Source organism: Mobula hypostoma, chromosome 14 (genome assembly GCF_963921235.1).
Source record: "Mobula hypostoma chromosome 14, sMobHyp1.1, whole genome shotgun sequence".
Taxonomy (NCBI): Eukaryota; Metazoa; Chordata; class Chondrichthyes; order Myliobatiformes; family Myliobatidae; genus Mobula; species Mobula hypostoma.
In genome coordinates, this window is record NC_086110.1 from 35154948 (window position 1) to 35179575 (window position 24628).

General features: G+C 39.6%; 1 protein-coding gene across 1 annotated transcript in view; it reads left to right on the forward strand.

Moving 5' to 3' along the window:
- The window catches only part of itfg1 (integrin alpha FG-GAP repeat containing 1), a 266512-nt gene that overhangs the window by 72726 nt on the left and 169158 nt on the right, over positions 1-24628 (forward strand). The window contains exons 6-7 of the mRNA XM_063066932.1: positions 1115-1209; positions 21823-21881. Of these exons, the coding sequence (XP_062923002.1) occupies positions 1115-1209; positions 21823-21881 (154 nt within the window). The remainder of the gene's footprint in view (positions 1-1114; positions 1210-21822; positions 21882-24628) is intronic.

Below are 24628 nucleotides of genomic sequence, written 5' to 3' on the forward strand. Positions count from 1 at the left end.
CGAATTTGACTCAAAAACAGCCAATAAATACGTCCTGTCTTCCGTGTATTCATTTTTCCAAAGTTGGCACCCTCTGTATAAGCCGACCCCTTAATTTTAGGACCAAAATTTAGGGCCAAATTCTTGGCTTATACACCGGAATTTACGGTATACCAAATTTAGGTCAATTTATGTTCATATAATTTCTCTTTGTAATGCACTGTTCTGCAAAAAAGGAAATTCTGTGGTATTTGTTGTAGCGTGGATGAAATTACCGGAGAGACAGTCACTGGTAGATACAAAGCAGCTTCTTTATTCGACACAACAAAGTACAGCAGGCATCTCGAGACACTTTCCGCAGAAAGGTCTGCTAGCTAAAATGTGGGCTCGATATTTATATGCTAAACACAAAGGCAATCGCTACTTAAAAAGTTACAGACAATGCTTCCTTTTGAAGTTACATACAAACATCACACCTTCAGATTTCATCCTTTCCTTCTGACACCAACATGTCTGTGCTGGTATCCACAGCCTTTAGTTCAATCCACAATACATTTATTTGGCATTTTACGTGCTAACATAGAAGACAATTAATATTTATAATGTATAGATAATACTGTCTTCGAAACTACGGCATCAGGCACCAGAAGCATCTGGAGTTTACACCTTTTAGGAAGCCCATTGTGGTGGACTCAATCCACAGTCCTTTGTCAAACAGTTAAAAAGAAGTCTGGTGGCCAAAGTCATTTAAGTGTTAACAAATCATCTACCCAAAAAGAAATCCACTCTAACAGTATTTATACTCTGGGTATATATGCCCAAAGCAGTAAACTTAAACCCGAGGTGTGTCCCATTGTCAAAAATGTGTCTTCATTGACTAATTATGTGAAGTTGCTGAATTCTTGCTTTCACTTCAGTGATTTCAGGAGAATTGTCTATTTGGTATCCTTGGCATAGCCATAAAATGTTTTCTCTCTTATTTGCTCCAACTGTATTGAAAATTAAAACTGCCAACTGAAGCTAAAATTTTAATTTACTAACATGGTTTGAACTCTTTGCATACTGGTGATTTTCAAATGTGTTTTAGCTGATGAAGTTGTTGTGACCTTGAATACATTAATATTTTTATTTTCAGGAATCAAACCTGGTTCACTGCCTTGGATTCTGTTGTAAAAATGTACAAACCGCATTCTCATGCTTTCATTGACCTGAACAAAGATTTCACTGCAGGTAAGTTCATTAAATTTTCCAGGTAAACTAAAATAAAATTAATATATGTGTTGTCATTTCATGGCAATAAAGATACTAAGCTTAATGCGTGTCTTTAATGACACGAACATTATCGCTCTGCATGAAATCTTTTAAATAAGTGTATTTATAATACAACAGACATTTTGTATTAGAATTTATGTAATGTTGTCGGTATACCTATGGAAATCTCTAAATTTGCTTCCAACAGATAAAAACATTTGTTTTCTTTTTCTCTCCATCTCTCTGTTCTGATATTCATCCACCCAAGGAGTCAATGAAGCTGAGGCAACTCTGCTCAAAAGAACTGCACTGCATTTCATTCCTAGAGACAAAACTGGATACTTATGCATGTGCATAAAATCATAAAATAATTGTTTATTTTTCTTCTGATCAAAAGTATAGCATTTTGTTTTTTTTTGGGAGGGAGATTGCAGATGGCTGAATTAGATTTTTTTGATCCACTTGGGTTATTCTCTTAAAGTTTTATAAGGCAGAACCAACCCACAGCACAACTCTGTCATCATAAGCATTAGCATTACAAAGGCAAGTGGGGATAGTGAAAAAGTGATACTGGAGATTCCAATTCAAAATACACCATTGTGCCTTTGCAATAGGCTATGTCCACACGAGACCGGATAAATTCCTAACCGAGCTTTTTCTCTTCGTTGTGACCCTCCGTCCACACTGAAACAGTGTTTTCCTTCCCTGAAAACGGAGCTTTTCTAAAACACCCTCCAGAGTGTTTAAATCTGAAAACGCCGGTTGGGCAGTGTAGTGTGTACGGGGTAACGGGAGCTTTTTAAAGTTGCTGTCATGACGTGCCGGAACAGATGGTGGCGGCAGCACGGTGTTTCATTGTTTTCTTAAACACAACTTCCAACACCACAACAACAATATCTGACAATAGATGTGTAACAGCCTAATGTAACATTGTATGCAAATACAAGATAACACTGATGCAGACACGTTTTATACATTCAACAAGGTGCTTTATTAACGCATTGCTTGTGCAAACATTCAATAGATGTAATTGTCACTACTTCCAAAATGTCATTTTTAAGTAGTAGCTTATGTTTGGCATAGACATGAAAAATGTTAAGGCCAAAAAAGGAAAATTGTTAGTTTCACTTTTACTCAGGTAAAAATAAAATCACTTTTGCCCAGTAACTCATTTTATTGCACATGTTAAATATAGCAAAATAATACAGAAAGACGTGGCAAAAGTAAAGGCAAACAAATGAGGTAACAGCAAATTTCACTTTTGCCCAGTAACAAGCCTTATTGCATTTAGTTGTAGCTGTCGTCCCTTTTATCGGTGAGGAGACTATGGCTGTAGGAAATGTTTCCAGGGTGACCCCTCTGTGGGAGTGGAGAAGATGTTGGTGGGGCCACCCAGGGGTCTGTGTGTCCGTATGTGTAACTATTGTAGTGGCTGTGAGGCTGGTATTGTGGCGGTGAAAAGTACTGGGGGAGAGCCATCATATTCCTCATCATTGCAAATCACTCTGCAACAGAGTTAGTCAGTTTTTCAATGTTCGTCATCAGCCAGGTCATACTGTCCGTGAACTCCCTGTCAGTTGCCTCCATACGCTTCAGTATTTGTTTTTTTAGTTTTAAGTCCTCCTGCGTGAGAGCCAACAGCTGTCCATCGTTTGGCAATTTCCAAGTTTTTCTTGTCTGTAACTGGACAAACGCGCACCGTATACCGTTTCCTCTTCGCTTATTTTCTGTAGATGTGTCCTGTGCATGCCCAGTAGGAGGAGATTCGCCCAAATACCCGTTTTAAAACATCTGGTGTGGACACCTATCGTTTTTACGTGAAACTGGCGTTTTCAAAATTATCCAGTCTAGTGTGGACATAGCCATAGTTTGAGTTGGAAGATCCCATATTACTATGGTGTTAAAGAGGAACTAGAGTGGTTGGACTACTTTATACAAATGACATGATACACAATATTGAAAATTTCAGTTAATACAGACCAAATAGCATGTCAATTGCAATATTGTTACATAGATGTGCAGGTTTGTAGCCGTATAGTCGCATAAATCAGTATTAAGCTTGCATGATAACTGTACCACCATATAATACTGTCTTTACTAGATGAAATTTTTTCCTGGTCAGTATCAATTGACACTCATGCACTCTATGTAAAGTTTTATAGTTTGTCATTATTTTTTCATGTTTTGCTTTAATGTCATTTAAAGCACGATGACAAAATCTTAGTCTCTACAGTTGGTTGTAATGCACTGTCTTAGGAAATGGGTAACTAATCAAGCTCCCTGTTCTTGAATGTAATATTTTAATCTTTACAAAATTATTAGATAAAAAGTTAAATAAATTTTGGCTACCTTCAAGTTGAGAGCAGTGTTAGCACTTCATATCAAGTATCTTGATTAAACAAACTTTCTAAAAGCACAACCACTCCCAAAGGAAATGTAAACAGGTAACAATCTAGAAGAGAAAGAGAAAATTAGTAGAAAAGGGATGAAAGACATTTTTGAAAAAGAAACACATACCAACTTTTGTTGTGTTATCTACAGGTAATGGATAATTCCTTTGTTGAGCAAATAGCACTGAATTATTAATACCTGGTTGACTGGATTACTCTGACTTGCTTTTTTCAAACGAAATCAAAAGAATGATCATTTGTTCAAACGAATCAGCAGCAGCAAAACAATTGATTTGCATCTTAATATTTTTATTTTCAAGATAAATCTGATGTGGTTCATATTTATATGAAAGGCACAAAACAAAATATATCATTTAGCAAGAATTTTTTTTTCCAAAGGCCTTGAATTTATATTCACCACAGCTGTTGCCTTTTCCAGATGGTTTTAAAAGCATTTATTTTCCTGTCACTGCATGGTGCTCAACTGGAGTTATTTTAGAGAGATTGAGAGCATGTCACCTTGCTTCAATGTGTTCAGGGAATTAAGTATATCATTGTTATTTAAGTATTAGTATATGTTTGGCTGCAGACAACAATTTTAACATGAATATAATTACACTTAATGGACTCATTATTAGGCCATATGATGGAATAACTGGTTTGCTTCCAAGTCAATGTTGGAAGAAAATACTTTGCACAATATTGCTGTGTCTCCTCGGTTTCCGCTGAACTTATAGCAATAACAGTGCAAAATTGCAAGAATTCTATGTTGTGGTTCATTTACGAAAGGAAATGTTTCTACTTCCTCATCAATAATTGCTAACGTAAGATAAGAAACTAATCTAATTATTCCCAACGCCTTGCACCTCCATTCACCCAAGCACCTTGAGCAAACCTCATCCAGCCTCAACAACAAAGCCCAGTCTTAAGTTCCATCCTGAAATGAGCCTCCAGCTTTCATGCTTGCTCTCTGTCCTCTGCATGATCCCCACCAAAAGTGGGACCTCCATCTGCCTCTTTGATAGACAGTGCAGCCTCTCCCCAAATGTAGGAAATTACTTTTATATAAATATTATTGATCATTAGCGGCTTGAATTCCAGTTGCTTTCGTAGTCCTGTGTTATTGAGATCTAAAGTTTCTGCTCAAACTATTATCTATTAGCAGTTAATTAAAAATAATACAGATCAAGTAGTGGGCATTTGGCATCATCCTTCACAATGAGATACAATCTTTTCTTTAAATTCTGCACTCCAAAATTACCTATGCAGAGACAACCAAGTTATCACACTGTTTTTGTGTAACTGCATGCCGAGCTGGGAAGGTATGTCCTTGAAAATAGTACAGAATCAACAAATGATTACTATTAGCTATTGGTAACTCAATTCTAGATGGAAAAAATTCAATGAGATGGTGTTTTTTCCGATTATAGTAAATTAAACAACCGCTTCAGGAAAGTGTGCCAAAAATTACAGAAGTTGCCAAGATGCATTCAATTTTTTTGACCAGTGTAGATAAAAACTAAAATTGACACTGAATGTTAAGTATTGTTCATTCCAGTCTGTATCTGTATATGATAATTATTGCTGATACATTTCTGCTAAGTGTTGCCCCTCAGAAATGTTATTTTTCACAAATAATCTGTTGACATCCAGTTGCTTTTCACTACCATATTTTTCATTTACTGTTTCTAAATCATAGGCTGTTTGTCTGGCAGCCAATACAGGATGAGAAGAAAATTATTACAGTAACTATTGTGGGCTAACAGCTAGAGGTGATCACTTGTGAAGTTTGGAATCACATTTCCAAGTATTCACTCCTACTGCCCATCTTTAATTTTGCTTAATTCAACTTCACCTCAGCAAATTGCAATCATCATAATTTGGCCTTTTAACACATTTGCAAGTTTGCATCCATATACATGATTTATCAATTCCATGTGGATATTGTTTTCTTAATTGTTTTCAAATAATTATATTCTTTCCATTCTTAGAAATCCAGTTTTAATGGAATTACGATTTTTTAAAACTAAAAATATGTGACTAATTTTGTGAAGAATTGCTAGACTTGAATAGTTTGGCTATTAAGCCTTAAGCATGTTTATTTTACCAGCTCATGTTTCACTCTGGACCAGTGACCAAACTTTGGAGTTGCTTAGTAAATTACTTTGATCCAACCAGCAAAAGTAATCTTTGAATTCATACTAGTTGAGTAGAATAGCAAAGTTTGCTAAGAATTAGGGGTTACGGGTATAGATCAATTTAGCAAATATATTTTGTCAATTTGTAGGTGTGGCTGCAAAACAAGTTAGTTAGCATGTATTTGAAAACCTGGAGTTTTAAAATCACAATAAAGAGCAAAAAGGTAATTGGCAATTGAGATCCTCTATTGGTCAGGGTCTACCATGGAGAGAGTCCAGAGAAAGGTCACAAGGATGATTCCAGGAATGAAATGGTTATCATACGAGGAACATTTGATGGCTCTGCGTCTGTACTCGTTGGAATTTAGAAGGATGGGAGGGTGGGGGGAATCTCACTGAAACCCTTCGAATGTTGAAAGGCCTAGACAGAGTAGATGTGGAAAGGATGTTTCCCATGGTGGGAGAGTCTAGTACAAGAGGGTATAGCCTCAGGATAGAGGGGTGCCCTTTCAAAACAGAGATGCGAAGACATTTCTTTAGCCAGAGGGTGGTGAATTTGTTGAATTTGTTGCCACATGCAGCTGTGGAGGCCAGGTCGTTGGGTGTATTAAAGGCAGGGGTCCCCCCAACCTTTTTTGCACCGCGGACCGGTTTAATATTGACAATATTCTTGCAGACCAGCCGACCGGGGCGGGGGGGGGGGGGCGGTGTTGTTAATCATGACCGGAATATAGATGATAAGTCAACTATAAGTCACTTATCAGTGGCTAATATGCTCAATTTTGTTTCTAAAAGGGATTTTCTAACGAATTTAATATTAAACACACAGCGCATAGTTTTCTCACATGAATATAGTGATAAGTCAATTATAAGTCATAAGGGGGTCCAGTCTATTCCATAATTTAGTTTTCGTTGCATTCATTGCAGAAAACTCCGCTTCGCAGAGATATGATGTTGGAAATGGAAGCAACGTTTTCAATGCTTTCATGGCTATCTCAGGTTATTCAGCCTTGACTTTGATCTAGAATGCCGGCAGAGATGTTATGTCAAACGTACTTCTCAGCCCAACGTCATTTGCAAGCTCGAGAAGTTGATTTTCTTCCCGCGCTGACATGGATGAATCACCAGGGACATTCACAAATGGGTCACGGACCCATTCCTTTGCATGTCTTGGTCATTTGTGGTTGCGGGTAACGCTTGAATTCTGTGGACAGCGAAGATAAGTGTTCGCGCACCAGCTGTGAGCCTCAGTCTCTCCCAAGTTCCCAGCTAATGTTGGGAACATGTCAAATATGCCCCTCTCCACTCGCTGTCCCCACAGTTCCAGTTTGGCTCTGAAAGCAGACACTTTATCTGCCAACTTGAAGACAGTTGTCATTCTCCCCTGAAGTGACAAATTGAGTTCATTGAGCAGGTTGAAGATGTCACACAGATAAGCGAGTTTTGCTATCCGCTTCTCATCACTGAAGTGTGCTGCCAGTGGTGACTTTTTTCCTGAAAGAAATCTTTGTAGCTGCTCTCTTAACTCAAAAACTCTGGCCAGGGCTCTCCCCTTTGATAGCCACCTGACTTCAGTGTGTAAGAGAAAGTGTTTGTGCTCTGCATCCATTTCCTCGCAAAGCTGCTCAAACAGACATGAGTTAAGGGCTTTTGCTTTGATGTGATTGATAACTTCAACAACGTCACTCAATACGCTGTTAACATCAGGTGACATTTTTCGGCTAGCCAGCATTTCCCTGGGTGTGACTCAGTGTGTAGACTGGCCTTTAGGAGCAACCTCTTGGACTCAAGAGGTGAAACCAGACTCGTTAAGTCATTCCAACAGCTGTGCTTCGATGTCCTCCACTATGTCATCGATTTTCTTTGAAACTGGTAGCTGAAAGAGAAACCTGTGCCATCTTGTGACCTGCAGCTTCTCCCAACAGTTCACAGCACATGACCTTGGCAGCAGGCAGAATAAGTTCTTTACCAACAGTAAAGGTTTCTTAGCCTTAGCAATACGGCTAGCCACTAAGTACAACGCTCTCAGAGCAGCAGCATTTGTGGAGGTGGTGGCTCTCAGCACTTGCTTCCGTCCCGCTTGCTCACGTTTTTTCTGCTCAGAAAACTCATCGGGTTTGTCTGTAAGTGCAGGATGCTTGGACTCAAGGTTCCGAAGCAGTTTTGAGGGCTTCATTGCCTCATTAGACAGCTTGTCTCCACATATCACACACAGGAGGCTTGGAGTGTGCGAGTGACCGGTCGCAATAAAGCCATATTTTATGTACGATTCGTATTTTCTGTTGAAGGAAGCTTTTTTTTTTGCAGTCTCTGCCTCAGCCGTCTGTGCATTATCATCATAGTTAGGCCTTTTTTGTCCCCTACCACCTCTTCCAAAGAAACTCAAGCAACGTTTGTTTTTTACTCATCGAGTAGTTGTAGGTTAATAACCGACTGATGTCCTCATATGCGTTCAAGTTCAACAGTGGGTGTGACAGGGAATGAGGAAAGGTGCAGTTGACTCGTATCGTTTCCTCGCGGCCCGGTAGCACATGCTTTGCGGCCCGGTGGTCGGGGACCACTGATTTAAGGCAGAGATTGATAGGTTCTTGATTTGACATGGCAGCAAAGGTTACGAGGAGAAGGCCGAGAAGTGAGGTTGAGGAGGAGATCGAAAAAAAGGATCAGCCATAATTGAATGGTGGAGCAGACTCGATGGGTCCGGTGGCCTCATTCTGTCCCTATGTCTTATGGTCTAAATGAACGCTAGTATCATATTTGCCTTCCTCATCACATACTCAACCTGCAAATTAACCTTCAGGGAATCCTGCACAAGGACTCCCAAATCCCCTTGTGCTTCAAATTTTTGTTTTTTTCTCTCCATTTTGAAAATGGTCAACCCTTTCCTCTACTGAAGTGCATGACCATACCGCTTCCCAACACTGTATTCCATCTGCCACTTTTTGCCCATTCTTCTAAACTGTCTAAGTCCTTCTGTAGCCTCTCTATTGCCCCAAAACTACCTGCCCTTCCACCTAACTTCATGTTGTCTGCAAATTTTGCCACAAAGCCATCAATTCCATCATCCAAATCATTGACATGTAACGTAAAAATAATCGGTCCCAACACAGACCCCTGTGGAACACCACTAGTTACCAGCAGTCAGCCAGAAAAGGCTCCATTTATTCCCACACTTCGTCTGTGCCAATCAGTCAATGCTATATCCATGCTCGAATCTTTCCTGTAATACCATGAGCTCCTAGCTTGTTTAGCAGCCTCATGTGTCAAGCACCTTGTCAAAGGCCTTCAGGAAATCCAAGTACACAACATGACCTGATTCTCCTTTGTCTATCCTATTTGTTATTTCTTCAAAGAATTCCAACAGATTTGTTGGGCAAGATTTTCCCTTGATGAAACCATGCTGACTACGGCTTACTTTATTCAGTTTGGCCCCCATTTCCTTGTCCCCCTTTACTACCTTTCCAGCACCATTTTCCAGCAGTCTAATATCCACTCTCGACTCTTGACCCTGTTTTACACTTTCTGTATCTGAAGAAACTTTTGTTATCCTCTGTAATATTCTTGGGTAGTTTACCTTTGTATTCCATCTTTTCCTTGATGACATTTTTAGTTGCATTCTGTTTATTTTTAAAAGCTTCCCAATCCACTAACTTCCCACTAATTTTTGCATCATTATATGCCCTTTGGCTTTTATATTGACTTTGACTTCTCTTGTTAGCCAAGGTTGTCTTATCTTGCCTTTAGAATACTTCTTCCTCTTTGAGATGTACAGAGCTGTGCAAAAGTTTGGGCACCCCCGGTCAAAATTTCTCCAACTGTGAATAGCTAAGCGAGTAAAAGATGACCTGATTTCCGAAAGGCATAAAGTTAAAGATGACACATTTCTTTAATATTTTAAGCAAGATTATTTTTTTATTTCCATCTTTCACAGTCTCAAAATAACAAAAAAGGAAAAGGGCCCGAGGCAAAAGTTTGGGCACCCGGCATGGCAGTACTTAGTAACACCACCTTTGGCAAGTATCACAGCTTGTAAATGCTTTTTATAGCCAGCTAAGAGTCTTTCAATTCTTGTTTGGGGGATTTTCGCCCATTCTTCCTTGCAAAAGGCTTCTAGTTCTGTGAGATTCTTGGGCCGTCTTGCATGCACTGCTCTTTTGAGGTCTATCCACAGATTCTCGATGATGTTTAGGTCAGGGCCATGGCAAAACCTTCAGCTTGTGCCTCTTGAGGTAGTCCATTGTGGATTTTGAGGTGTGTTAGGATCATTATCCTGTTGTAGAAGCCATCCTCTTTTCATCTTCAGCTTTTATACAGGTGGTGTGATGTTTGCTTCCAGAATTTGCTGGTATTTAATTGAATTCATTCTTCCCTCTACCAGTGAAATGTTCCCTGTGCCACTGGCTGCAACACAAGCCCAAAGCATGATCGATCCACCCCTGTGCTTAACAGTTGGAGAGGTGTTCTTTTCATGAAATTCTGCACCCTTTTTTTCTCCAAACGTACCTTTGCTCATTGTGGCCAAAAAGTTCTATTTTAACTTCATCAGTCCACAGGACTTGTTTCCAAAATGCATCAGGCTTGTTTAGATGTTCCTTTGCAAACTTCTGACGCTGAATTTTGTGGTGATGACGCAGGAAAGGTTTTCTTCTGATGACTCTTCCATGAGGGTCATATTTGTGCAGGTGTCACTGCACAGTAGAACAGTGCACCACCACTCCAGAGTCTGCTAAATCTTCCTGAAGGTCTTTTGCAGTCAAACAGGGGTTTTGATTTGCCTTTCTAGCAATCCTACGAGCAGTTCTCTCAGAAAGTTTTCTTGGTCTTCCAGACCTCAACTTGATCTGCACCGTTCCTGTTAACTGCCATTTCTTAATTACATTATGAACTGAGGAAACGGCTACCTGAAAACACTTTGCTATCTTCTTATGGCCTTGTCCTGCTTTGTGGGCATCATTTATTTGAATTTTCGGAGTGCTAGACAGCTGGTTAGAGGAGCTCGTGGCTGCTGATTGTTGTGATAAAGTTTGAGGAGTCAGGGTATTTATAAAGCTTTGAAATTGGCATCACCTGGCCTTTTCTAACGCTGACTGTGAACAAGCCATTGCCCTAACAAAGCTAATTAAGGTCTGAGACCTTGGTAAAAGTTATCTGAGAGCTCAAATCTTTTGGGGTGCCCAAACTTTTGCATGGTGTTCCTTTCCTTTTTTTCACTCTAAAATAGTACAAAACAAAAATAATACACTAATCTTGCTTACAATATTGAAAAGAATGTTTCATCTTTAACTTTGACTTTTGGAGATCAGTTCCTCTTCTACTCACTTAACTATTCACAGTAACAGAAATTTTGACTGGGGTGCCCAAACTTCTGCCTGCCACTGTATCTTGTATCCTGTGCCTTCCGAATTGCTTCCAGAAATTCCAACAATTCCAGCCATTGCTGTTCTGCCGTCATCCCTGCCAGTGTTCTTTGCCAATCATAAACACAAAATAATCTGCAGATGCTGTGATCAAAGCAACACTTTCAGTACACTGGATGAACTCAGCAGGTCGGGCAGCATCAGTTAGAAACGATGAGTCGACGTTTTGGGCCGGAACCCTTCATCAGGACTGAAGAATGAAAGAAGGGGAAGGATTTGAAGAATGCTTGTAGCTTCAGTTGAAAGACCAGTAATTTGAAAGACAAAGGGGTGGGGGAGGGGAAGCATTGACGTCATAGCCCTGAAAACAATGGGTAGTAGAAGAAGGAGGCAGAATTTGAATTCTTTTCCAATCACTTCTGACCAGCTCCTCTCTCATATCTCTGTAATTCTCTTTACTCCACTGTAATACTGAAACATCTGACTTTAACTTCTCTGTCTCAAATTTCAGGGTAAATTCGATCACCATTATGATCACTTGCCCCTTAAGGTTCTTCTATCCTAAGCTCTGTAATTAATTCTGGTTCACTGCACAACACACAATCCACAATAGCTGATCCCCTCTTGAGATCCAGCACTAATCTGATTATCTCAATCTACCTGCATATTGAAATCCCCTTTGACTATTGTAAGATTGTCCTTTTGGCATGCATTTTCTATCTCCTGTTATAATTTGCTGACTGCATCCTTGCTACTGTTTGGGGTCTGTATACAACTCCCACCAGTGTCTTTTTACCCTTGCAGTTTCTTAGCTCTATATCCACAATGATCCAGCACCTTCCAACCCTATGTCACCTCTTTCATTTTTTACCATTTTGCCCCCTCTGCATTCCTGCCTATCCTTTGGATACAATGTGTATCTTTGGACATTAAGCTCCCAGCTATAATCTTCTTTCAGCTAAGATTCAGTGATGCCTACAACATCATACATGCCATTCTGTAACTGCTACAAGTTCGTCACCCTTATTCTGTACACTGCGTGCATTCAAATATAGCACCTTCAGTCTTGTATTCCCCCTTTTCATTTTTTCTGCCTTTTCATTGCAACTCATCCTATTGACTGCAATTTTGCCTTATCAGCGGCGTCTCTTCACTGCACATTGCCTCTGTTTGTCAACCAGCTCCCTCAGCTTCAGCACTGTCATCCACCTTTCCTACGATACTTGTTGCTTGAATTAGCAGCTCAGGACACTAGTTGCACCATGCTCAACCTTTCAATTTCTCACATTACCAACAACTGCCAGCACAACCTATCCGCTGACTGTTCTGGCACTCTGATTCCCATACCCCTGCTCCTCTAGTTTAAACCCCATCATGCAGCATTAACAAATCTTCCCGTCAGGTTATTAGTCCTCCTCCAGTTCAGATGTAAACTGTCCCTTCTGTACAGGTCCCATCTTACCTGGAAGAGAACCCAATGATCCAAAAATCTAATGTCCTCCCTCCTACACCTGCTCCTTAGCCACATATTAAACTGTACAATCTTCCTTGTTCTGGCCTCAGTAGCACATGGTGCGGGTAGCAATACTGAGATCACAGCTACTGTGCCACCCCAAGCAAGTTCTGTAACAACTACAAGGGAGGTTTTGTTACAGTACTACAAAGTGTTGGGGAGACCATATTAGAATACTGTGCACAAATTTGGTTCCCTTATGTAAAAAGAATAAAGTGGCATTATAGACAGTACAAAACTTCCCTATTCTTGAACTCTAAACCTCTTTGCACTAAAGGTTAACATATATTGTACTTTCTTAATCTCTAGTTGGACCTGCCTGCTAAATTATTGTGATTCATGCACTAGAGCACCTGGCTCCCACTGATCTTCACTAATTTGCAGTGTCTTTCCATTTAGATAATTTGCCTTTTGATCCCTCTTGCCACAGTGTATGACCTCACATTTCTGCACATTAAACCATGTTTACCAGGTTTTTGCCAATGACTCAATCTATTTATAAACCACAGCAGGAAATTCACCTGACTAATATCTGATGGTTGTGCAATGTTGAGAGGCTAGGCAGTTTTAGTCTGCATTCCTTGGAGTTTAGAGGAATAAAGGATGAATTTATTTAAATATGCACTATCCTACAGGGGTTTGACAGGATATATGTTGAAATGCTTTCAGAGGAAGAGAATCAAAACAAGGGAAAACATCTATAGAGTAAAGTGCCAGTCTTCAAGATCAACATATGTAAATGTTTTTTTCTCAAGAAGATATTTAAGACGACGATTTATAAGTATTTGAAAGACCGAGGAATTGATTGTTACAGGGATTTCGTACAGAAGAGGAGTTAAGGCTGGTATTGATTAGTCATGATTATATTGAAAGATAGGGCAGGCCTGAGGAGCATGCTAGTCTGCTCCTATTTATGTAATAGTCTTTTAACTTGTGCAAAATTAACTAAATGATATATTCTATGGCATGAATGACCTGAATAAATAAACGGCAATGCTAACATATTGAATACATTTTTTTCTTTATAGCTATTATCCATTCTGGGCAGTAAGGGAAACATTGTTTATACCACTTAATAAACACTATTCTACGTTTTTGTTTGTTTATAGAAGAGCTTTGGATTCATTTTCATGTTTCTGCCAAGTCTCACAATGTTTATGTAGTTAATGTCAAAGTTTTAAATGGTGTTATCAAAATGTTTTACTGCAACACTGTGAGGAGGCCAACAGGAACATATTCAGTAGCCATGACTTTTTAATACAATAAATCATATGTGATTGCTACAGAATGCTGTGAAACACCCCTTTTTGTTCTTTCGGCCAAAGTGTACAAATTTAATTTCCCAATATTAAATTTCATCTGCTATTTGTCTGCCTTTTCAAGTAGCTTATCTATGTCTCCTTGTTGTGCAAAACTATCCTTCTCGCTTCTGGCAAACTCTGCTCCACAGCCCCATTTGTTATTATATATTTTACTTGTGTACTTGATTGGAATAAAATATCAATGGCCCCAGTGCTGACTCCTGGAGTCTACAAATATCTGACCTCCAGTCTAACAAAATAAAGTACATTTACTCTTAGCTTTAAACCTTTTAAGATAACTTGCTATGCATGCTGGTGACCCTTTCTTTCCACTCTCTCTACTCTGGCACTAAAGTATGTATGTATCTCCAGTTCATCTACTATGTCCCTTATCAATCTGATAAAGTTGTATAGCATAGAAACTGAGCTGATCATCATGCCTATTTATACTAATGTCTCCTGCCTGCATCAGTTTATGTGGCACAATTTGCAGTATTTTAGGTCATTTTTTTCTGAAAGTTAAGGCCAAAGATTCTTTAATTGTAGATGATATTTGATGTTGATTATGCTATAACGTTTGTCATACAGTCTAAGAAGCAAAAAGTCCACTTGGAAGATTATCAAATAATGAGAACTACATGTGTAGTTTGAAAAATTGACATGCTTGTATTTCTTTTGAAACAGCTAACAACATTTTTTCTTAGAATATATTTCCTCAATGGTGTTAAAAGCATAACTTAGTTCTTTAAGAAGAACTTGATACATACATATAGTCTTTCTTACTACCTCCCCAATTAACTTTTCAAATTTCATCACTCTCTTAAGCACAGGGCCATTAAATGATGTTTCCTTTCACTTCGTCCTCCTCCTCATTTTAATATCTTTCTGAGAAAGTGGGAAAATCATCCATCAATGTCACTAGCACAATCAATCTTGTGATCATGCGATAGATATTGTTCTTGTCGCTATATAACAAGCATGCCAAATAAACTGTCTCAGCGGAGATTCAACTGATGTCTTTCCAGATTGACAGTTTGAATGATTGAAAGCCTAAAGCTTTCTAATACCACCATTTGGAAATTGTAAAGTGGAAGTTCTCTTATTCTGTCAATCAGTTCAAATGGAAAAACAAACTAAAATTATTTAGTAGTAATGGATCAGCCAAGCTATCAATTTAGTATGTTGTTTTCTTGTACCTGAGCTTTTAAAAAGTAGAGACTTAATCCTGATATAATTTTTCCTGATCTGATGAAGGGTTTCAATACTAAATGTTGGCAATTCTTTTTTCAATTCCTAAGATGCTCCTTAATCCACTGAGTTGCACTAGCAGGTTGTTTGTTACTCCAATGATTTGTTCGTTTCTCTAGATTCCAACACCTGCAATCTATGAAATCTCCATTAGGTTATTTTCCTTGATAGATTCTAACATTTTGTCAATTATTGATATTGGGCGAACTGATATGACCATATAACCATATAACAATTACAGCACAGAAACAGGCCATCTCAGCCATTCTAGTCCATGCCGAACGCTTACTCTCACCTAGTACCACCAACCTGCACTCAGCCCATAACCCTCCATTCCTTTCCTGTCCATATAGCTATCCAATTTAACTTTAACTAACAATATCGAACCTACCTCAACCACTTCTGCTGGAAGCTCGTTCCACACAGCTACCACTCTCTGAGTAAAGAAGGTCCCCCTCATGTTACCCCTGAACTTTTGCCCTTTAACTCTCAACTCATGTCCTCTTGTTTGAATCTCCCCTACTCTGAATGGAAAAAGCCTATCCACGTCAACTCTATCTATCCCCCTCATAATTTTAAATACCTCTATCAAGTCCCCCCTCAACCTTCTACGCTCCAAAGAATTAAGATCCAACTTGTTCAACCTTCCTCTGTAACTTAGGTGATGAAACCCAGGTAACATTCTAGTAAATCTTCTCTGTACTCTCCCTATTTTGTTGACATCTTTCCTATAATTCGGTGACCAGAACTGTACACAATACTCCAAATTTGGCCTTACCAATGCCCTATACAATTTCAACATTACATCCCAACTCCTATACTCAATGCTCTGATTTATAAAGGCCAGCATACCAAAAGCTTTCTTCACCACCCTATCCACATGAGATTCCACCTTCAGGGAACGATGCACCATTATTCCTAGATCCCTGTGTTCTACTGCATTCTTCAATGCCCAACAATTTACCATGTATGTCCTATTTTGATTAGTCCTACCAAAATGTAGCACCTCACATTTATCAGCATTAAACTCCATCTGCCAACTTTCAGCCCACTTTTCTAACTGGCCTAAATCTCTCTGCAAGCTTTGAAAACCTACTTCATTATCCACAACTCCGCCTATCTTAGTATCATCTGCATACTTACTAATCCAATTTATCAGCCCAACATCCAGATCATTAATGTATATGACAAACAACACTGGATCCAGTACAGATCCCTGAGGCACACCACTAGTCACCGGCCCCCAATCTGACAAACAGTTATCCACCACTACTCTCTGGCGTTTCCCATCCAGCCACTGCTGAATCCATTTTACTACTTCAATATTAAAACCTAACGATTGAACCTTCCTAACTAACCTTCCATGTGGAACCTTGTCAAAGGCCTTATTGAAGTTCATATAGACAACATCCACCGTTTTACCATCATCAACTTTCCTAGTAACCTCTTCAAAAAATTCAATAAGATTTGTCAAACTTGACCATCCACGCACAAATCCATGTTGACTGTTCCGAATCAGACCCTGTCTATCCAGATAATTATATATACCATCTCTAAGAATACTTTCCATCAATTTACCCACCACTGACATCAAACTCACAGGCTGATAATTGCTAGGTTTACTCTGAGAACCCTTTTTAAACAATGGAACAACATGAACCTCTAATCCTCCGGCACCATCCCCGTTTCTAATGACATTTGAAATATTTCTGTCAGAGCCCCTGCTATTTCCACACTAACTTCCCTCAAGATCCTAGGGGATATCCTGTCAAGACCCGGAGACTTATCCACTTCTATATTCCTTAAGAGCGCCAGTACTTGCTCTTCTTTAATCATCACAGTTTCCATAACTTCCCTATCTGTTCCTCTTCCCTTACACAATTCAATATCCTTCTCCTTAGTGAATACCGAAGAAAAGAAATTGTTTAAAATCTCCCCCATCTCTTTTGGCTCCACACATAGCTGTCCACTCTGATTCTCCAAGGAACCAATTTTATCCCTTGCTATCCTTTTGCTATTAGTATAACTGTAAAAACCCTTTGGATTTATTTTCACCTTACTTGCCAAAGCAACCTCGTATCTTCTTTTAGCTTTCCTAATTTCGTTCTTAAGATTCTTTTTACATTCTTTATATTCCTTGAGCACCTCATTTACTCCATGCTGCCTATATTTATTGTAGATATCTCTCTTTTTCCGAACTAAGTTTCCAACATACCTTGAAAACCATGGCTCTCTCAAACTTTTAACCTCTCCTTTCAACCTAACAGGAACGTAAAGATTCTGTACCCTCAAAATTTCACCTTTAAATGACCTCCATTTCTCTATTACATCCTTCTCATAAAACAAATTGTCCCAATCCACTCCTTCTAAATCCTTTCACATCTCCTTAAAGTTAGCCTTTCTCCAATCAAAAATCTCAACTCTGGGTCCAGACCTATCCTTCTCCATAATTATATTGAAACTAACAGCATTGTGATCACTGGACCCGAAGTGCTTCCCAACACAAACCTCCGTCACCTGACCTATCTCATTCCCTAACAGAAGATCCAACACTGCCCCTTCTCGAGTTGGTACCTCTATGTATTGCTGCAAAAAACTATCCTGCACACATTTTACAACTCCAAACCATCCAGCCCTTTTACAGTATGGGCTTCCCAGTCTCTATGTGGAAAGTTAAAATCTCCCACAATCACAAAGTTGTGCTTACTACAAATATCTGCTATCTCCTTACAAATTTGCTCCTCCAATTAGGTGGTCGATAATACACCCCTATAAGTGTTACTACACCTTTCCCATTCCTCAATTCCACCCAAATAGCATCCCTAGACGAGCCCTCTAATCTATCCTGTCAGAGCACTGCTGTAATATTTTCTCTGACAAGCAGTGCAACACCTCCCCCTCTTGCCCCTCCGATTCTATCACACCTGAAGCAATGAAATTCAGGAATATTTAGTTGCCAATCACACCCCTCCTGTAACCATGTTTCACTAATAGCTACCACATCACACTTCCAGGTATCAATCCATGCTTTAAGCTCATCCACCTTTCTTATAATGCTCCTAGCATTAAAATAAATGCACTTATGAAATTTTCCACCTCTTACTCTCTGTTTAATGTTAACGGTGCTAACAACTTTACTGTCTCCTTTTTCTTCCTTCTCCCCTACATCTTTTCCTACACTCTGGTTCCCCTCCCCCTTTGTACTTAGTTTAAATCCACTGGAGCCTCTCTAGCAAACCTATCTGCAAGAATATTTGTCCCCCTCCAGTTCAGATGTAAACCGTCCTGCCGGAACAGGTCCCATCTTCCCTGGAAAACTGCCCAATTATCTATAAATCTGAAGCCCTCCCTCCTGCAACATGTCTTCAGCCACGCGCTGATCTGCACTATCTTGCTATTTCTAAACCTGCCTGCACGTGGCACTGGTAGCAATCCTGAGATTGCTATCCTGGAGGTCCTGTCCTTTAACTTGGCGCTTAACTCCCTAAACTCACCTTTCAGGACCTCCTCACTCTTCCTACCCACGTCATTGGTCCCTACATGGACCATGACATCCAGCTGCTCACCCTCCCTCTTGAAAATACCGAGAACCCGATCCGAGGTATCGTGGACCTTGACACCAGGGAGGCAACAGACCATGCGGGATTCTCGATCTCTTCCACAGAACCTCTTATCTGTCCCCCTAACTATCTAATCCCCTATCACTACTGCTCTCCTCTTTTCCCTCCTTCCCTTCTGAGCTGAGGGTCCCATCTCGGTGCCAGAGACGCAACCACTGCAACTTGTCCCTGGTTGGTTGTCCTCATCAACAGTATCCAAAATGATATACTTATTATTGGTGAACTGTCTTTGAAAATAATTATTATCTCTGGTTAATGAAAATGTCTTTTTGGGCAAGTCAGGAAAAATTTATTTGATAATAACAACCTGAAACCTGGCAGAAAACTTACAGCCTTCTAGGCAGCAGATCTCACAATCCATAAAAGTCACTGTAAAATTCTCTGCAAAATACTTCAAGTTCATTAAAATGGGCAAACAAACCGACATCTCTGTCCTCTGTTCAGGCCAACATTCTCAGCATTGAGTCCCTAAAAGATATTACATCTGTAAATTCCTCCTTATGGACAGTAAATTAAGAGTCAGTTGGAGATGTAAAATGATTTTTGTTTCAATTTGAAAAAGAATATTTTCCAAGATGATATTGTTTTCTTTTCATATTTCTGATCTCCAACTATAAAGGAATTCAGTACTATTTATTTATTTTTCATAGACATGTAGACCTTTATTGTGTGATATTTGGTGCGGATTTTGCTTGCTTTTGCTGGCAGTTCAGCATACAACTGCTGGGTTTTCTACAAGTGCAGAGACGTTTTATGACTCCCACTCAAATACATAAGTCTTCAGCCCATTGGTCAAGCTGCAGCAGCCACTTCCAAACTGCTCTAATCTCTGCTGAGTCTAACAGCAGAGTAGAAGCTTGTTAGCAATGTTCCTTGCTTGCATAGGAGCATCTTCTTTTGGATATGCCATGGGTAATAAACTCACCAATGCCTCTGCTTCCTTGAGAGGCGAAAAGAATTTGGCATATCACCATCTTATCAATTTTTATTTATGCACTTTTGGAGGCATACTGTCTGATTGCATAAGGGCTTGGTATGGTAACTGCTCTGCACATGACTGCAGGAAACCGCGGAGTTGTGGTCATAACTTAGCGCATCATAGGCTCCCCTGGATGGACTCAGCCTATACTTCTCGCTGTTTCAGTAAAGCAATCAGTGTAATCAAAGATTCCGCCCCCCCCCCCAACCTCTCCACAAACATTCTCCCTCTTTCCCTCTCCCATTGGACATAAAATACAGAAGCCCGAATGTACATACCAAAAGGCTCAGGGACAGCTTCTATCCTACTGTTATCAGACTCTTGTACACATGGCTCTCGCATAAGATGAACTCTTGGCCTCAAAATCTTTCTCATTATGATCTTGCACTTTACTGTTTATCTGTACAGCACTTTTTTTTTGCTAGTTTTTACACTTTATTCTGCATTGTTTTTTTTTACCTTATTCCAGATCAATGATTTGATCTGCATGAACAGTGTGCAAAACAAGCTTTTTACTGTATCTTGGTACATGTGACAATTATATAAAAAAAGCAATGTACAATTTACCCCACAAAGACATAGAAGTATAATAACTGGTCAGAATTTAAATGCTGTTGATGGGGATAGATACCTGAGTTGACTACCAAGATTGCTTCAAACATAAGAGTGGCACATACCCAGGATACTCTAATGGTTGTAGACATTTGGTATTACAAAAAGTGTATGAAAGTTTCCATATTAAAGCATGCTTATCTACACTTCAGTGATAGTTCCCCTTGTCCTTGCCTCCAACCCATGAGCCTCCTTATCCAAACATTCTGTGCAACTTCCCCATCTCCAAGGGATCCTACCACAAAATATATTTTAACCTCTTTCACACCCTCCCCCCCCCCCCCCCCGGTCTCTGCAGATTTCCTTGTCCATTTGTCCCTTTGTTCCTCCTGGCACTTAGTGCTACACCTGTCCTTTTATCTCTTCCCTCACTTCCCTTCAGGGCCTCAAGCAGTCCTTCCAGATAAGGGAACACGTCACCTGCGAATCTGCTGGGGTCTTCTTTTGTGTCCAGTGCTCCCAATGCGGCCTCTACATTGGTGAGACCCATCATAAATTGGGGGACTACTTCATTGAGCACCTCTGCTCCATGCGCCACAAGCTGAACTTCCCTGTGGCCAAACGTTTTAAATCCAGTTCTTGTTCTGCCCTGTTCATCCATGGCTGCTGCTTGTTCCCAGATGAGGCTCCTGTCAGGGTGGACGAGTACCTTCTTATATTCCATCTGTGTAGCCTCCAAGCTGATGGCATGAATGCTGATTTCTCTTTCTGGTTCAAAAAAAAAACTTCTCTTTCCCCTACCTTCTTCTTCTATTCCCCACTCTGACCTCTTGCTGCTTCTCACCTACCTATCACTTCCCCCTGGGTCTTCTCCTCCTTCTCTTTCTTCTATGGACCACGCTACTCTCCTTGAGATTCCTTCTCCTGCACTTTGTCTTTCCAACCCACCTGACTTCACCTATCACCTTCGAGCTACCCTCCTTCCCCACCCCCTACCTTTTTATTTTGGCGTCTTTCCCCTTCCTTTCCAGTCCTGAAGAACGGTTTTGGCTCAAAGCGTCAACTGTTTACTCATTTCCATAGGTGTTCCCTGACCTCCTGTTTGGGTATGTTGCTTTGGATTTCCAGCCTGTACGCTTTCTCGTGTTTATGCTTAGCTACATTGCTGCAATACTGCATATTATGGTTATAATGACACCGAAAGAGACCAATCAGTCCAGTGAGTCCATGATGATATCTGGAAAGCCAAGCAAAAAGTCAGATTCACCATTTCCTTATTTTGCTGTACCCCTGCAACTCATTCTCTCTCAGATATGTCCTTCCTTCCCCCATTCAGAACTTTTGTATTTGGTATTGTATCCATTGCAATTTAATAACTAACATTTTTTATATAAAAACTTGATAACTATGTATTTTTAAGTATGTATTGTTCATGTTTGAGTAAGTTAGTAATTGATTTCTGTTTTGTCTAAACATATTTATATTTTATTCTAGATTTGTTTCTTACCACCATGGATGCTGGTGATATTCACTTTGAGATATGGTTAAACAAGGTATTCCATAATGGTTTTGACTCCCTTAATAAATGAAGTGATTGACCAGTGGAATAAGTGACACTTTAAATCATTGGTTCATGACTTGGATGACAAGATTGTCAAATAAACTGGTCAGAATGATAACTGCAAAAGCTATTATTGCAAGATTTTTTAAAAATCGTATGCATTGAATTTAGTATACAAAACATAAGCAGTTTTGTGATTTAGCGTCCTGATGAAGGGTCTTGGCCCAAAACATTGACTGTTTATTCCTCACCATAGATGCTGTCTGACCTGCTGAGTTCCTGCAACATTTTGTATGTGTTGCCTATGATTTAGTTAATTTAAGAGAAGTAATCGTTTAAACAATAAAACAGTATGTAAACTGCTTCTAGCAGCTATTCAAATAAAGTAGCACCGCTTAGAAACTAGGCGAAAGGGAGATTAATCCTGATTGACGCGACTTTTATAGAGTCCAATAATATTAATGTTCTAAGTCAGAGAAATGTATTTGATTCTTTCTTAAGAACTAGCAAAACAATCTTGAAATGATGAAGCTTACAAAACTAAATGTTCTTAACTGGAATAAGTGAAGTTAAGCATTCAACAAAAAAGATATCACACCCAGCAGTGTCTAGCTCTAACTGTCCCAAACAAAGCATGAATGCATAATTAAACTCTGCTTTTACCATGCCCCCACCCATGTGATTAGCTACCGTGGTAAGCATAATAAACGCGCAACCCAGAATATAATAGAAGACAGGATGCATGGCTCCTGCATCCCAGCCCCATAATTATTATACTATAATAATTACAACTACGTATAACCAAAACACAGGAGACATGGAATCTTAACCTTCTCACAAATGTCCTCTTTTTTCTTCCAAACAAGTTATGCAATACTCATCTAGGCCAGAGATTACTAGCACTTAGCCAGGAACTGATTGATCATCTACTTCTCTCTGACAAGATAGAATCGTGAAACTTCTAGAGCTGTAGCTCCTCCAACTTCTGTCTCCTGTAGAAGACAAATCTTCGTTATAAGTTGATCCAAACACCTGGTCTTGGTCTTGATTCATACCAATTGCACAAATCCTTTTCTGTCTGGAAAAACTTGAACTATTCTTCCCCGATCCAGAAGTTTCAAAGTGCTGTGTCATCAACTATAAGAACAATATCTTCATCAACTATAAGAACAATATCTCCAGGGAGGAAATTGTGACTTATACTTGACACCTTCTGACGTTCTTGTAGCTGGGGTAAATATTCCTTGATCCACCATTTCCAAAACAAGTTAGTCCATATATGACAAGCCTAAATGCCTTCCTTTTGGAGCTCTCCTGGTGATAAGGATGGTGAGATTTTCAGAAGCAACAGATGATTCCAAATCATTGGAATCAGATGGTTCTTTAGTAATCAGACAACCATTGATAAGAGCCTCTAATTCACAAAGGAATGTGTGAAGACCCTGTTCATCAAGATTCTGCACCTTCATGGTAGAACTGAGAACCTTCCTTATCGACCTGATCAATCTCTTACATGCCCCTCCATGATTGAGCCAGCTGGAAGGGGGTAAAATTCCACTTAGTTTCTTTCTGAAGAAATGCATCACTGATCTGTAGATGATTCCACTTCCACCAACTCTCAGGATACCATCTTCAAGTACTGGATTAAGCTTGAAAATATGACTGTTCCTTTTCACATCTTCTCCCCTTTGCAAACTCAAGAATTCATCTGGAAATCTCTTTTTTTTGGGACAAAAACTAACGATCTCCAATTCAGGCTTTCTGAGCTCCTCCACTGTGAGAAAATCTCAGCCAATTTGATCTTTGGCCTTCTCCATCTCCTCTCCATAGAATGCCCTTGTTGTTTGCCATCCAAGTCAGACTAAGAAATATTCAATTGCTTCCTCTTCTGACTAAGAAATAAGAGCAAGTTCTTATTCCTAAGAATCTAAGACAGGCCTCTGTCTTCCTCAAACTGGTCCAAGAAGAGAAGTGATGGGTAGTACACATTACTGCTTCCAATTCCTTTTCAATCTGCATGACGTTCTTCTGGATCATCTAGCAGAAGTTCTTCAGAACAATTGGCAGGCAACTGGCATTTCAGTCTCTCTTGTTACTTTAATCTGTGAACAATGGAAGCTTTAATCAACGAAATGGAGTCGAACATCTTGCTATCCCATCACGATGTTCCATATCATCTGCTGGCACTCCTTCAGCATAACCTTTTGGAGATGACGACCTTTATGAAAGCTATGTAGTCTGTGTGAAATGACAAATCTTTCTGGAACCTCTTCCTTAGATTTATGTAACTCAGAAATCTTTCTATTACGTATGTTAATATCCTTCTTTCTCAGAGGTAAACTGATCTGGTAGTGACCATCCACCAGTTTTGCACAACTTGCTACCAGCTCCTTGAACTTGTGATCTTCTCTTGACAAACCAGGTTGTTCAATCTGACTGCATTCAGGGAAATCTACATTGAATTGCTGCTGCCATGGCTGATCCAAGTTCAAAGCTGAAGTCCTGTTAACTGTTAGCTCTGGCAGAGCATAGTCTCTTCCACCACCATGGTCACCACCACTTTCTCCTCTGCCATCCAGTTCCTAAATGGACATTGAACCCATGATCACCACCGCACTTTATTATATTATTTCTGTTTTTGCACTATTTTTAATTTATCTATTTAATATACTTACTGTAATTGACATTTATTTTTTCTATATTATCACGGATTGCATTATACTCCTGCTACAAAGTTAA